At 41.7% G+C, this 16,938-nt stretch overlaps 1 protein-coding gene across 1 annotated transcript; it reads right to left on the bottom strand.

Moving 5' to 3' along the window:
- Positions 1-116: 116 nt before the first annotated feature.
- On the bottom strand, positions 117-13,938 carry LOC129583315 (neural cell adhesion molecule 1-like). Its single transcript, XM_055475080.1, has 8 exons — positions 13,325-13,938; positions 2,961-3,147; positions 2,088-2,233; positions 1,879-2,022; positions 1,473-1,631; positions 1,008-1,301; positions 690-860; positions 117-614 (listed from the first exon to the last, which is right to left on the bottom strand). The coding sequence occupies exons 1-8, from the start codon at positions 13,383-13,385 to the stop codon at positions 412-414; spliced, it is 1,365 nt and encodes a 454-aa protein (XP_055331055.1). The 5' UTR covers positions 13,386-13,938; the 3' UTR covers positions 117-411.
- Positions 13,939-16,938: the final 3,000 nt, after the last annotated feature.

Below are 16,938 nucleotides of genomic sequence, written 5' to 3'. Positions count from 1 at the left end.
GCTCTTCCGGTTAATGAAATGGCACTGTTTCAAATTACAATGAATGAAGTTGTATCGGTTCAGATGCTTAGATTTGACTCACGCTTGAGACGTCCTACGTTTTACTGGCGCGAAAATGCTTGAAATATTTTTAATTCTACATTCAAGAGCGAAAAAACAGTATTCTGTACAATACAGTCAACAACACAATTTTTTCAGCATGTACATGTGCAGCAAACGAATAAGCAAACGACTACATCTACGACTCAAAACAGTCGAAAGCCGAAAAAACCTCTACGTAACAAAAGAAAACACAAGATCCTATCTAAACATAAAAACCATGACAATACTTCAAAAACACAAAACCATCCAGTTAAATGCCTGTAACTGCCTTGAATTTTATAAAACATCTGGAAACATGAATGGATCGTTTTATATCAACAGAACAAACAGAAACAACGATACAAAAACGATGACTTTTCCGCTGAACGAGCCGGCTTTCGTTCCCGACGAATAATCATGCGTCCTCACTTGTTGGCTGTCCGAAAATTCACCCAATCCAATTTCATTACGAGCCGCGAATTTAATTTCGTAATCCGTGCCGTGATACAAAGAATCGATGTAATGGAGTTTTCCTGAAGGGATAAATATTTAATAGAACAAACCACTATCACACCGGAAATGACTTTAAAGCAAAAAGTTTTTCTTACCCATATTAAAGTCGATCGTTGTAGCGTTTTCCCACCCGGTGTTAATTGGCCGTACCAACGCCCGGTATCCCTTGATGGTCATGGGCGGCTCGACTTGCGGTGGAATCAACTCGATTTCGATTTTGTTCCCACTGACGCGGTGCGAACGGAGAACCGGAGATTTTGGCTTATCTGCACAGCAAACCGAACGTTTTACTTAATGCCGGCAAGTGACAATCGTAAGTACGCAGCAAACTGAGTACACATACACATTTATAAATCTGTTTACCTTTTAACATTTATTTAAAACAATTTTTGATAAAAAATTTTTGGACGTACCAACTTCCTTAATAATGAAGGTGCGTTCGGCTGTACCCAGAGCATTGCGCGCTTTGCAAACATACTCCCGGAAGAGCGACTTATCAGTCATATTGCGATTGAGAATGCTATAGGATGCCGCATTGGCGGGATCGTAGTTAATGTAGCCCGGCTGTTCCACCAAGTTGCCGTCCTCTTTATAGAACCACTCATAACTCGGACGCGGCTGGCCTTCCGCGGAACACTGCATATTCACTTCTCCGCCCAAGAACGCGTAAGCCTTCTCTGCTTCAGCATCCGGGAATTCTGGCGGATCTGTGAAAAACAGGCAACAATTTCGAATTCCTACTCAAACTCTCGTTACCGATTATTATGTATTCGCACATATATTTGAATACGAAATCTATTCAAAAGTGATTTTCGTCAATTTTATTTTGTTGTCTTCTAAGACCGATTTTTTTCACTTTATTGCCTTCGAACACTTACAGTTAACTATAAGAGTGATTGTGACGCGGTCCGATCGGGACGAAATATCGGTGATCTGTTCGGCTTCGCATTCGTATGCACCACCGTCCGTTTTAGCCACTTTCATCACGGTCAGCGTTGTTAAACTATCGGCGCCGTCGGACAGCCGGTACTTCCCATCTGTAAAGAAATCATTACATAAATCTGTAGCAGAGTATACAATGGACCTCGCTAAACCGGAATCTTTTAGCGTATAACTTTATAATAAGGGGTAACCTTTTTGTACCATTCCTGACTATTGCTCTCAAAACTAGAAAATCCACACCGGTAAACATTTTCACCTAGCGCTACACGGTTGTCATATAAAAAAACGTACATAAAAAAAACTTACACATTCATCTACGTATATAAATAAAACAAATCGTACTTGCGCTGGACGAGTCAATCGTCTTCCCGTCACGATCCCAGCTGACACGTGGCTTCGGGTCGCCCTGCACGTCGCACTTGAGCGTGTAGTCACTGCCCAGATCAGCGGTCTGGTTGCGGGCGACGTTGGCGAAATCAATTCCCGCTGCAATAAAGAACAACACGCACACTGCCATCCAGACTTTCCAAAACTTTAGCAGACACTCTCACCGAACACGTTCAACTTGAACTCAATTTTCGCTTCCTCATCGTAGCCCTGAATCTTGGCCACGCACGTGTAGACGCCTTCATCCGTCCGCTTGATCTTGCCGAACCACAATGTGGATAGGGAAGCTGATTTATTCTGGACCTTGATGCTGCAAAATTGAAAAACACCGTCAACACTCGCATTCACTCCGAATGTGCCCCAGATGACCACAGTAATGCAGTTAGAGCGTCCCGTGAATGGACGCAGTGGGCGCGGTCAGTGGGAACCGGCAGCGGATAATGAAATTGCCTATTATGCCGACAAATTCATTTATCAGATGGGATAATTAAAGAACTCCCAAGGAAATGAATAAACACGAGCGCACTGACCATCCCAAGACAGGGATGAGTGGCCTATATCGATTGCCTCAGCCACACAGCACCGGTCAAGCCCGGCTATTGCATTGGGATACAGACGCAATTTGATGAATCTGTATTGCGTGGCACCGGGACAAACACATTGGTGTCCATCCTAGTCCAGTTAATACACCATAATGGACTGACAAAACGCCTTTATTATTTACCAGACTCCAATCGATACCGCTACACAGTGGTGGTGGAGAACAAATTGCGGAATCAATACGAATCATAACAAATTTAACTGCTACCCGAATATATTCTGAAATTGATGTACTGTATTTACAGCTGGACGAATGCTGTCATTTGATCTCAGCCAAACAAAATAATTTCACACAAAAACAATGAATGCCTTCATAGGAAAATTTCATATCAAAATGATAAGCTGATAAACTGCCGTATACCAATTACCAAGCGCTTTAACAAAATTACCATAAATTTTTTTATAGATATACAGTACATAATACACATGTAGCTTACCTTCTATCGCTCTTGATTTCTGTTACAGTATTTTTCAGCCATCGTATCGGTCCAGCGGGCGTGTAATCTTTGTTTATCCGGCAATACTGTGTAAAACTTTTTCCTTCTTCTTCATAACGCGTTTTTACATTTGGCTGTAATTCCAGGGCACCGGTAGGGGGCGCACGGGAATTTTCGGCGGCAGAAACTACGGAAGAGAAAAACAACCATTACTGACTGTCCCTTGCTGTTAATACGTTTCAACAAAACTTTCAGGTTTCATGTGTGCGCCTACGGTAAAGCATGTACGTACAACAAATCAAAGCCTACGTTAATCCTTTACCTATACTTCGACCGCAATCTAATTATATCAGCGGATATGGAAAATCCGCCATACATTTATGGGAATTAATATGGCATATTTAAGTCCGGAACTATTTGCCGATGACTAGTGTTTGTGCGGCACCGGTAACCGCAGGAAAAGTAGGCCAGAACGCGACATAAAATCAATTTATCCCTCCTGATTCCCTTTAATTGACCCCATTGATGATGATGGAACTGCGACAATCTAAATGTAACAGCCCCCCAATAAACAGGGCCCCATAAAAACCCGCCATTTCCCTGTCAAGTATGGAGAAAACACGGAATCATCATTAGAATAAATTCAGTGGAAGCCGGCAACTTGATTATGCTGACACGTGGCTCTCCATCAGTTGCGGCTAGAAGTTGCATGACAGCCACCGGGAGGGGGTCTCCCGCGCGTCGCGATCGGCCAGTGCGGTCCGGTCGGTCCTGACTGTACTGTCAATTAGGATAAGCTTTTGTGTTGGAGTGCTGCCCGTCTCTTCCCCGTTTGGGATGGCCGGCCGAAGTGTGTTCTGATTAATTTCACATGCCGTGCGCGCGGCCGGAATTACAGTACTACTCGCAAGATGCAAATGCTATAGAGTGCCGGGAAGAGTGGAGGTTTGGATTTTCTATCTATTGCGCCCGGCTAGTGGCCACTTAAATGTTTTTGACCACTGGTGCGGAAAACTTAACACTTCCGACTACGCATGACACGCTCAGGCGCAGCGATGTGTTCGCTACATGAAAAGTCATGAATATTTAATTAACTGTTTTCAGGTTAGTGATGTCCAGTATTGAGTGCCGCTGCCATGTCACAACACCGAAATTACTCACAGGATAATGTTTCCACGGTAATTAGTAATTTCACCGACAGCTAATGCGCTCACGCTTTTTATAGACTAAAATAATGAACAGAACATTAATGTCGAAATATCGAAAATAAAATAATTATATTGTGAAATACAATACTCAAGCGTGCATACGTCAGTGCATACACCTTTTCATTTTATCCGTTTGTTATGAAATATGATCTAATTTTCAAGTCCATCACCGCTCCCGATAAACCTATTCAGTTTTGTAATAAATTCATCATTCGGAAGAAACTGGATATAACATTAGAAAATGAGCTACGCCGGGCGGCATTCGTATACGGGAGCGGATTAGCCTTGGCTAAATGCAGCTTCATTTGATCTTTGGCCGGTCTTAATACCAACTATTAGTTGCATTATACGCGAGCGATTAGTTCAGTTATTACGCTGCTCTGGTTTCACAATTTGCGAGCTGGACACGCGGCGATTCCCGCGTCCACTGCAGCATCCATCATGGGACAAAAGATTGGGATCAGTTCAAACAGAGATACACTAGCCGATATGGGCATAATACATTAGAACACCGATCATCACAACACGCATAGAACCGCATACATATATGCCGGCGCACTGGACGTGTGCAGCGACAAAATGCCGGCATTCATTCGGCAGTGTGGCTGATCATGCTGCCGGCGTGCATGGAGTAATCGGGCATCGATTGCGGGATGCAACGGGAAAGTGCAATGTAAGGGATGGTAATCGCGGGTGCAAAAAGTGGGTTATGACCCATGGCCACCTACACCGGCCTCCGTTCAGCACGCGTACACAACTGCACACCTCTTATCCTGGCCATGTTAAGGGCCTCTTAATACCTTCAAATTCCTAATATTCTCAGGCTACGGACAAAGCGGCTTATGTTCGCTTAGAAAGGAAATGGTCAAAATAGGTTTAGAATGTGTAATTCCGAAATGGGAAATGTGATACTGCCACTGAAAACAGTTTGCGCGGCTGGATACGGGCTAGCATATTATTCGCAGTAATCGAAAGGTAAATTCTTCGCTCGCACGACATCTGATTTCTAATCGTTCACAAATTTCTAATCCAAAAATGAAAAATTAATAATATCATAATCCACAACTCCACATACAATTTAAAACCAAGAAAACATGAATGAATATAATAATATAAATATTATATCGGACATATCAGCATTTTTTTTATAATTCTTAATCACTGCGAAAACCAGAACGCTTCGATATTGGTATTATTATGTATACAATGTTTCTTTATTCTAATGTGCAAAAAATACATATACGTATTTTTTGGTTTTACGGGCCGGTAAAATTTTTAGGTAACGTTCACGCCTTATGTAACTATGCAAGTACACGCGTCAGTACATATGCTCTCATTTGAAATTGACGAAACTGTTAACGGTGTACATGGCACCGTCGATTAGTGACATTTTAAATCTACCGTGGCAAGATAGGCTTTGAAGTGTTTCTGTTATACGACCCTGTCAGGCCTGAGATTGCACTCCACAGGTTTGTCTAGAAGGAAACGTGCTCACTTTAAAGAAATAGAAAAAAGGCTCCAGTTGCACACTGCACATGCGCTCACAGGGCGCACGATGACCTCGCCAGGATGAATGGTTATTAGTCACCGGGAGAAAACTCATTTCCGAAATGGCTTTACACTACATATGCCGCACCGCGCGCTGACACATCTGGAGTAGGCACTCACAATTTTGTAAAAAATTTACAGCTTTTTGCGTGATATATATTCTGTAACGTGCAGTTGCCGAACAGAAGCCCAGTGTGGCGGAACAAATGGTGATTGATGCACAGCAGGGGTATCCGTTTTCCACCTTTTCGCCAATCACCGGCAGATGCACACACACACAAGGCTTACACCGCCGACAACGTGCTCGTACTGTATATATTTAAAATTTGATTCATCGAACAAACGATTAGCGAAGCATGTCAAGTTTCACTTACAGCCCGCGCAAATGTAAGGGAAGATTTAAACCCCTGAGAAAATTGCTTTTTTATTGAACCCATAGTGAGAAAACATTGATTAATGCCTTGCAGCCGGACGTGGAGATAGTGACAAGATTTTTTATGATTCCGTATTATTTCCATAAAAAGCGGTCATCCTACGCAAATTAAAAACTCTATCCCGGAATAAATAATTTGACCATTAATCTGCGAAGGCGGAAAAAAATTGTGGCTTTAATCGTAACGAAAAAAAAACGCCTGAAAACGTTTTGAAATAATTTAAAAACACCAAATGCATTGAAATTATTCCAACTTGTATTGCACACTGCGTAGAAGTATACATTAGACTGTCAGGTAGGGGACATTGCCGTGTCTATTAGCCGGTGAATTATTCATCGCCCATTGTCCCCATCGTGCCATCATCCCCAATTATCGAATTTTCCGGATGTGCATTCTATCTATACCGGCACGTGCAATCCCGGCAATTAATTAGGTAAAAATCCAATAATTTCCCCTGACAAGGAATCACCCATCGCCCATTCACCGTAAATACGCTGATGCAACAAATCCGGATTGTAAATATAGTCAACTGAATCATCCCACAAATTCCGCTGACCTCGGCCAAATAGCCGAGGAATAAACGTCTATATTGACGAGATTTGCGGGGAGAAAGGGCTACTGCAGCGCCGAGGCTCTCTGTGTGTGCACTAGCTATAGCGCAGTGTTTGGGAGCTCTTTTCTTGTCCCCGCGGGATACGCTTTGTAATCGATCAGGAAGTTAACCGAATACGCCCGTGCACTCAGAACAATCCAGACGAATTTATTCTCAGCCTCTCCATATCCACTGTACGGCTACCGCTGGATGGGGATGCCGAGTGTTTATTTATCGTTATATTTGTATAAAAATTGACCACTAATGCAGAGTTGACCCCAAGTAGCACACTAACATACTGACACATTGTACATAAATAACAGTTTTAATCATAAGTAGCTTGGGAATACGGCGGCATGGCGCCACACCTTTTCCAGTTTTCAATGACTGCAATTAAAAAATATTTGTTTTGTAAACCAGACCGGTCAAAAATCGTGCAAGACATCGTTGTAAATTGTTAAATTATATTACCGAAAAACTGCTTAATTAAAATTTTTACTGGCGAAAAATAATTCAGCACTAAAAATTAACATTTTATAAAACAACTTATTTACAAAATCGCTCAAAACTAATTTAGAAAAATTGTCTGGCAAATGACAATCAGGAAAAAAGAGATATTAATTAATAAACCGCCCACAATTGCGGTCATAAAACTGGATTTTTATGGCCGACAATCCTTCTCCAGATTATGAAACCGTTTCTCCCTGCATCGTGTTTCCGATTTGTTTGTGCATTTGCCAGAACAGTGCTCCAGTGTCCCAGTTTTGCCCCGCGGCTCATTTCTTTTCTTTTCCTAGTTATTCCCTTTTAAATAGATAGCACCGCGGCTTTTCTTTAGCGCCTAATGAGTTTTTCCCGTCAACTGTCAACGGGTCAAATTCGTGTTAGAGAAAATACACGTTGATAACACAATTACGTGACCACTTAACACAATTCATACTCTGTATGCATTTATTGTTAAACAATTGCAGACTGCAGTGTGCGTCGACGATTTATAAATCGTTCGATAGAAATCAACAAAGCTCAGCTGAGCTATAGAAATTTCTATCGCTTGATACTTCGTTCCATTTACATTCGTGGGAATAAATCTCCCCACTGCAGCAATATTGTTTCGTAATACACAGATACCAATCAGATAATTAAGGAAAAACACTGCGCTGACGATCGTATCGATTTTTCGTTTTTCTCGATTAAGCACTAATCCCTAAAAATCTTATCAATACAAACCAACCGTAATCGCGCCGAACATTTTCGGAATGCCGGTATTTCTTTAGACATTAAATTTTTTAAATAACTTGTCTGAAAATCCGCGTGAAAATTTTATCCGATTTATTAGGCTTAAATTAGTGTGTTAACTTGTGCATATGTGCGAAGAGCTCATAAAATGCTCAGGCTTGTTAAGCCAAGTGATAATGATCGCAGTATCCATTGTAAAAAGGCGAAATGTTTGATGAGCGGAGCATGGCGATTTTGTTAATTAACAAGCAGATGCTAAATATTCCATTTATGGACCGTCTGTCAGCTACTTTGCAGAATCTGCACAAATTAGATGGGGTACAAACTTGCAACCGTCTGTTGAATTGTGGAGCTGTCCTGCTGAGAAAGCATTTGAAATCATCTGTGGAAATGAAAAGGAATTTTTACAAAGAGAAGAGCAGTGTACATCGCACACACAGCAGCCCACAAAGTGCACACTGCACCGCGTGTACATGTCGAATTAAAAAATCATGAATGCTTAATTAAATTTCAGCTATTGGCTGGGTTTCGCTCGATCAACACGAAAAACACACACAACCACGAGTTTCTCCCTCCGGGTTTACGGGAAAATCAATAATAACGACCTAAAAGGTATTTTAAAAAATGTCAAATCCGACCTAAAAAGGTCTAATCTAATTAATAATCCCAGTAAAACGTTTTTCCGGCAACGAAAGGAATAGGGGACGAAATATTTTCGGCGAATCTGCATTATTAAATATATGCAGAATAACTAACTATAAGGAAACTGATTAATAACTTTGGCTTTTCTTATTTTTAACTGCCCATACAGCCGGCATTTAAAGTAACTTTTACGTCCTTCTTATTGCATATCACCACATTTCCCACGACATAAACACCACATTCCTACAATTTTCGAGTGAAATATTACGTCTATGCCGGCAAGAACCGGTATAGCTGACCACTCTTCTCAAGATGTAAAATTGGACACTTGTACTTTTGCACATACACATTAAAAGACATGGGCCTAATGATGTGTCCTTAATCCGGGGCCTGTCCAAACATGACAATTTTACAAAGCGTCTGCTCTTAAAAATCGCATGCTGAAATTGGCCAATTCCTTTTCTTACAAATTCCCTGTGTTACAAAATTTGGTTATATGCCGTTAATTCGTCCATCAGAGGGCGGATTTAAACCGCGATTACCAGCTTCCCCGTTCTCACACACTGATTACCAGTGGTCACGTTTATGGACTGATTTACTGCAACCGGCATATATATATTTGTACATACGCACCGAAACTGGAGCAAAATCGACAGATTTCTTCAAACAAGTGTCGCGTCCAGCGGAAGCCGCGCCGCAATTGTGGTTTGTTTTTATTGTACGCTGTTGTTTTACTTTTGCCGCCTAATATTAAGCAACACGAGAGACGACAGCGGTCTACCTATGGCTGTGTGCGATATTGGCACCGTTAAAACAACACTGCGCGTCTGTGCTGTGCAAATAGGCAAACAAATCACCCACTGCTCACATCGCTCCTATGTCAACCGTAATGCAGCTTACGTTTAAGGAAAAGGTAAACTCTACAAGTGGAGCGTTGAAGAAAAAGCATAGAAGGAGCGTTTTCCGCGACAGGAAGTTATTTTTGGTATTCCCTACTAGACATTCCGTATACCTTAATCATTAACGGCGCAAATCGAAAGAATTCGTTATCCGACACTCCGGGCACTCGGAATTCGAAAAATTTACATTTGTAAAAAATATTTGCACAACTGGAATGCAGGTAGCAATTATTCAAAATTTCAATTTTTGTACCGGCATAGTTATGAAAATGATAGATAAATGCTTAACCAAAAATATTTTTTAAAAGATCAACAAGAAATATTCACACGTGTATGTGCCGCAAATTTATAGGAGTATATCAACGATCTTGTCATAAATCCTTATCAGGAATTATAGCGCTTTCACAAGCGTCATAAATCCCTTACAAACTGCCATCACCATCAAACATAAATTCCACAAAATGATTTACTACAGGCCGCGGAAACATACACCTTATGAGTTCACCTGCGCACACGCGGAAACGGAACGGTCAGCGCAAGAAATCTGATACCAGCAGCAATACATCATATTTACTGTTTCTGTTCCACTGTGGTCCAGTGTGTTCTAGTGGTCCAGTGGAAGGTTTTGACGAAATATTTGACAGAGCGATTTTGACATATTTAAGTATCCAATAACCAGGGACGTAGGTACAAACAGCGGCATTTGGATATTTGCAAAACATAACCCTTTTGTACCTGGAGTGATCGAGTGACTGCAGTGTGTGTGTGCGGCCATATGCGCCAGCCAAAAGTGTCTCTGGACTCTCATTTGAACCGGCTGGGTCAGTTTTTACCCGAAAACATATTCGCCATTTAAATAACTGTGTGCACAATTCAGTCAAGTATAGTGCAATAATGCGGCCAGCTGTGTATGGGTTTAATTAGCACTACACAACAGAATCGCCATTTCAGCGGTGTTAAATAGTCGGGGCCATCTGACCCCGAAAGGTTTGTGTATTCAAGCGTGGGCACATGGTTAGAAATTCTGTCACGACATCCCGTATCAATGATTATTACCCGTACGGTCAGTTGCTGGGAAGAGCTGGAGAAAAAAAACACACATTTGGACAGTGTTGATGAAAAGTCATCCGGCGTTGTCGTTACGCTCCACCGGGCTGCCCATGGTGCGTTGTAAAAGCTTTTAGGCGTTTCCTCTGACTCACTTTTTTTCTATCTTGACTTGACAAATTCTGCCAAACCGCGGACAAAGAGCGATAGCGCTGTATGAATTTTGGAAAAGGAAAATTTATTCGCAGAGTAATAATTTTCCCGCATTAATCGCTCGGATGGGAAGTCAACGTCATGCTTCCCAAAAAAAGATGGTTGATTTAGAATTCCGGCTTAGAGCTCCGTTCGTTATCTAACTTGTCTTATCGAATTATCAGCTTAACTGCTCCATAGATTTTCCTCACGGAAAAAATCGATACACCGCTTTCTTGCATAACAACGTGCAAGGGAGGACAAAAGTTCTCACTAGGTCAATATGGTGGGAAAATAACGAAATTTCTTTTTTAACGGTGTTTTTCATCGCAAGCCTTTTTTTGTAAACTCATAAATAATTCTTGAACAACCGCCTCTTTAAAGTAACAACAAGAAAACACTCCGGAAAGGAGCTTCTTTGTCAAAACTGGACGATCGATTTAATTAAGCTATTGACTATGCAAGTACTCTTGGCGCGCAGTGTAATCAAGCACAAGCTATCATTCCTCCGGGCGCTTTGCTTATCCGCCCCGAAAAAAAACCACGCTGCCATTTGCGATGAAAACCCTTCGCAGCGTGGAGAGGACGGATCGATAAGTGTTATGTAACCCGAAACAGCCAACAGGAAAAGCATATTTTCAGGGCGCTAATAGCCAAATTAGGAACATTACCCGCCAGAATAACACGCAAAAACCGTTAGCTACTGAATTTATCACAGCAGCTATGAAATTATACCTGATTACGTTCATGAAAAAATCATACTCGCAGTTATGTATGTGTCAACACAACGCGACAAATTAGCCGAGTAAAAATTGACCTTGAGTTTTACATGAATCACCCGTAGCACCGATCACTCATTACGAGCGCATACGTTACGCATTTACACACACGCATGATCGATCGATAACAATGGTTTTACGCTACCATTACAACTCGCAATGTGCGCGCGTCTAAACTGACATGCACATAGGGAAAAAAACTGCACCCCTTCACTAATTCGGTTTGGAGAGCAAACAAAATAGTGTACAATGCCGGCTTTATGTAAACCCGTTAACGAACACCGTAATAATCACGACGAAAAAACCGCAGAAATATTTGTGGCTTCGCATGAGATAACAAATGCCGCTGGTGCCGGTATTCTTCCGATCAAGGCCAATGGACACAAAAACGTTGCGGGGAAACAGAGTGAGCGTTTGACCACTTTATACCACCGCATCCCGATCATTGCGCGGCATATTTTGCTTATCGCATTGCGTGTTTTCCTTATCGTGCAGCTGGATGTAAGAAAAACAAACCCTTTAACCCACAATAACCGCCTCTATTCCAGACACCCAAACAGGCTCATTACATCTTCTGATCCTCACGATCACGTGGCACACCCCCGGTGCGTGTTATGTTTATTTTGATCGGCATGATTTGCGCAAGAAATTTATGCAACATTTCATGCCGGGTAAGCTACGATAATTCCGTTTGTAAACGTGATCATTAGCTTAATTCGTGTTTGTTAAAAAAACAACTGCGATCAAAGGAAATCCCAAAAAATTATTCATAAATTTTAATTAAAGAAAAATCCCAGAATATTCTTCATACGTTTTGGAAACAGCACGAATGCGGTACATATAAGAAAATTAACGAAAAATACATACTGGAAGAAAATAATAATCAGACCAAAATTGCAATTATATCGATACAGCTTTTAGCCCTTCTAGGACCGAAAAAGATCCGAAATACACCAAAGTCAATAATCCTGCTGTTTTCGTAAAGTGTTGTTAACAGTCACACTTCGTTATTGTTACATATCCGCAGAAAAATTCATGGGAATTTCAAAGAAATATTTTTCCAAGCAAGTCAAGAAGACGAGAGAAAATGGAAGGAGCACTTTGCACGTTTGCATTCGGCCCACTCCTCCATTTATCGGTCCATCACGAGTAAATTATGTATTCTTTCGTCGTCACCGGTTGCTGCACATCACTGTGTAGTCCACCACCAAAAGACTCGAAGCAGACTTGACCACTCAAGCCACGGGATAATACACTTGCAGCAGCCAACTCACACGCAATTCTCAATAGCATTATTCTCATTTGTATTCTAATGTTACATTCAAGACTTGAACAAATAATTCCAGCCCCACATTCGGCAATCACTGGCTACGGCAGGTTTCATTAAGCCGGTCCATTCAGACCCGGCAACCAGGCAAAATTTATATATGTCCGACCGTTGGTTATATGAATAGACGACATAGTATTCGGCCAGCGGTCAGTGTGTATTTTTATATCCTTCACCACCTACATTTTAAGACGCATCGCGCGTAGGTGCTGGTCAGACAATTTTTACTATGTGAACCGGAGAAAGTGTACTTGACATGCCAGGCCGCTTTCCCAAGTATTTCATCAAAGCTATGCCGCATGGCCAATTTTCAAGTGCACATGCTGACCATTTTTCTCACCGAACGGCCGTCGTTAGAAAAATCAAAATAAACATGTTGTACGGTAAAAGAGAAAAATGCTAAAAATTCTTTACATGCCAGTGTAGCGTGCCGTTACTAGTACTTTTACACACAACTTACCTAATGAAAGGAGGAGGATTAACGGAGAAATATAAAGCGTTATCCTATTCAGTCTGTCCATGGTTGTCAATGGGAGTGCACGACTATATTTTTCCAAAACTGCGACCGAAGAGCGGCTGTATATTAAAGCATCAGTCAAGCGGAGACGATGTGCTTGAGTAAAGGAATCGGCATATAAATACAGTCTGAAGGAGATAATTCCAGGTGCGCGCTTACACGTTAGCCGCGCATCGACGAGGCTATATTTATAGCCGGGTAGCCGCGAGAGAGCACAAGAGACAGAGGGCAGGTTGTAATCGGTAGTCGGTGAATGAGAGAGACGTGGAGTAGGGAAAACCAGGACAACGATGGGATAATTAACGGGAATGTTTTTGGAGTTGGCTTACCATTGATCTCGCGCTCGACAATGTGCAGGCGCGCAACTACTGGTGTCAGCCGTTATTCCACGCTGTTCGAGCGGGGTATGAGAGGATGTATTGGATAACACAGTACCACGAAATATACACTGTAGTGTTAATACTTGTATATGTGGAATGACGCAAAAACCTTCTCGGGCTAACGGTGATGGATTCAAGGAGACGATGCTTTACAATTATTACGGTTAGCCAAAGTGCACATGTCAGGTCGAAGGAAGACTAAGCGGGGCTAGGAAGCGATAGGATTTGTCAGCGGGAGGAGCTGGCCGTTGATGGAAATCAATGAGAAAGGGGCGGGACCGTGCTGAGCAATGGATGAATCAGAAAGGCGGCAAAGCTGCCGGTGCTGTCTCTATGCGGCTCTTTATTGTTAGCCGGTATTACAAATTTACAACTGACCGGGGCACCCAGTAGCCACGTTTTTACGAACGTATCTCACTAATACTACGCACGAAAATATAAAAACTATTAAGTATAATATCGCAGCACATGGAGTCAGCAAACTATAGTGAAGACGGTCTAAAATCGGAAAACAGTGGATCTGCCGATGTTCCCTAATCGGAGGCCGTGTTCCCACGCTGGACTTGTATGTGATATGCTGGTGTAAATATTCCGTTTCTAGACCGGGGTGCCTCGCCGGTAAAAACTTTAGAAGGTCTGGCAAGAAATGCCAGATCTTCTAAAGTTTTTACCCATTTCCGGTAATCTCAAAGCGGGTAGGTGCCGGCCGGAAGGGTCCAATGGTTTCGAATCCCAGAGCGCTGAACAGATAGTCCGGTGCGATTTCCCGCGGTAGTAAGCAACGAGTGCCTTATCCTGTTTGGCTAGCGGCGCAGCGCTGACTGACCAATATGACGTAAACACAGCGTTCGTGGCCCTATCTCCATTTGGGCAGTTACGTGAAAAGGGATACAACAGCAGTTTATGCCACCAGCCACTGGTCACAGGAAGTTGGGAACTAATAAGAAAGAATGAGCATTTTTAAATATAAATAAAACACTCTGAATTACAGATACAGTATGTCGAGGTACGTTAGCGTTTGTTTGCCTAAGGCCCTAAAGCCTGTCAAATTTAATAATCTGCGCCTTTTTCCTGTAGTTTTATCTCATGCTAATTTAATACCGAAGCGAAACAATAATATTGATAATGATCCACCAAAAGCTGATGCTACAAATCGAGTGAAATCGTATACTGACTGGTACTGATCCGTATGCGACTGCAGCTTTTGGAAACAGTGAATATAAAAATTATCGCATTTACCCCAACAATAGCAAATATTATTAATATTATTGTAACTATGAATTCAAAAATTTGATTTGTACAAGTACCTACACACATATACACATATCTCAAATATTTGTTACAAAATAGAAGCATTAAGTAGGTTGCGTTTTGCACGGCCCTGCGATTAACGGCAAAATTAACGACGATTTTAACGTTGTTAATTTAATGTGCCGTTGATTGGAATAAGAGGTTGCGTTATAAACTAAGCAGTTTACTGCTCCTGCTATTAACGTGAGGAACCATGATTGTATCAGACGGTCTCCGCTCAATATTTTGTACCAATGTCAAAACAATTTCGTTTACCAGCGCAAAAATAACAAAATGCAGATTTTTTTATGTGGTACAAACACGTTAGAAGGAAATGCGATTTGAGTTTTCCGCACAGACGTTATACAGAAGTAACAGAACTGTCATTCCATTCTGGAATGCGTGACTCGCTGTTGCACTTGAAAGATGGTGAATATGCACAGCACAGGCTACAGAGTTGCTATAGCACATTGCTGCAACAGTAAAGTATTAGTTTTTGCAATGATTTTTACATTTATGAAAAGGCAAATTATTTTCTTTTCAATGTAACTAGCAAAAAAATAAATGACAGCAGTGCAAACGTCGAAACTGGTACGATTTTCGAAAATTCGAGTCGAGTGGACAACTCAGGATTGAATGCCCAGGCAGAAATTTACTGGGTAGACTGTCTCGCCTGCGCAGTCTTCGTGCTCAGTGGTGTATGTGGGCCCGGTCGTTCATTACTGAATTTCAACGTCGTTATTAACGAAACGATACCCCCTTCGTTTCGTTAATAACGACGGGTATTGCCGTTTAAACGTCCGTTAATTGTACTCCGTCGTTAATTCTATCGTCAATCGTACCCCTTCGTTGATACCGCAACCTGCTTATTATTTAGTATTTACAGTAACCGGTCCACTGTACATTGGTTATAGTCGACGCCGCAAACGAGCAGTAAAAACAGCGCAATGCAACAAAAAGCAGCTACTCTTGAACCTTCGTGGTTGACCATTCGATTCTTGTCCACAACAGAAACCGAAATCTCTTATAGTAATTTTTCGTAACCGCAGTCCCACGTCCACAGTGTTCTTTTAAGCAGAACGTAAAAACTTTACCCGACGCCGACGGCAATTGCGTTCGCTCACGGTTTTGCTGCACTTAATTGTTTATGATAGGTAGTTGCTGGAGGTCATCTTTATTTGTACTTACTTCAACGCTTAATCGGCAAATTCAAATTTTTTCAATTGGAAAGTTTACGATTACTGTTGTATCGAAAGACGTAGAACACACAATCAAAAACTGTAAGGTTGCGGTAAATAACGAAGTCAATTATTAGCAACAGTGAAGACTGTGTATATGCCGCTGCTACTGTAATGCCCGTTTCGGGATCAGCGCCGGGGACGGCAGGGAGTGTCAACCCGCACTTTTTTGTACTGTTACGTCGTAAGTGCTAACAGAATGTATCCCCAGGAAAGCGTTGCTCGAAATAAATGCTAAGCCCTCCTGTGTGCGGTAAGCGTAATCGATAAACAGGAAGAAAATGTGGAAAAGTTGCATTTAATCGCCGGAAATGGTGCGAAGCTATGCGCGCATGGCTTGTGGGAACTGAAATGGAAATTTTGACATTTGGTAACGTGAGTCGACTCACTTACCCGTACAAGATGTAGCAGATCCTGTGATTACGGCTTATGAGCTCAATAATTTCCCCATCCATCCAGGAACCAAAGTCATCCGAATACTACTGCTACATATTCAATGGTTAAATTCTTCGATCTAGAATAGGTTACGTTATAGTTGTCAATAGTAGTATTGAGACATTCATGATGCTATCGTACAGGAAAATCTAGCAGGTCTTAATCGTTAAATGTTATGTGTATTTTCAAATAATTTTACACGGAAATTTAATTA

This window comes from Paramacrobiotus metropolitanus, unplaced genomic scaffold (assembly GCF_019649055.1).
Source record: "Paramacrobiotus metropolitanus isolate TYO unplaced genomic scaffold, Prichtersi_v1.0 Parri_scaffold0000010, whole genome shotgun sequence".
NCBI classification, from domain to species: Eukaryota; Metazoa; Tardigrada; class Eutardigrada; order Parachela; family Macrobiotidae; genus Paramacrobiotus; species Paramacrobiotus metropolitanus.
Note: the sequence above shows the minus strand (reverse complement) of the source record. Positions and strands in the feature narration are given on the sequence as shown.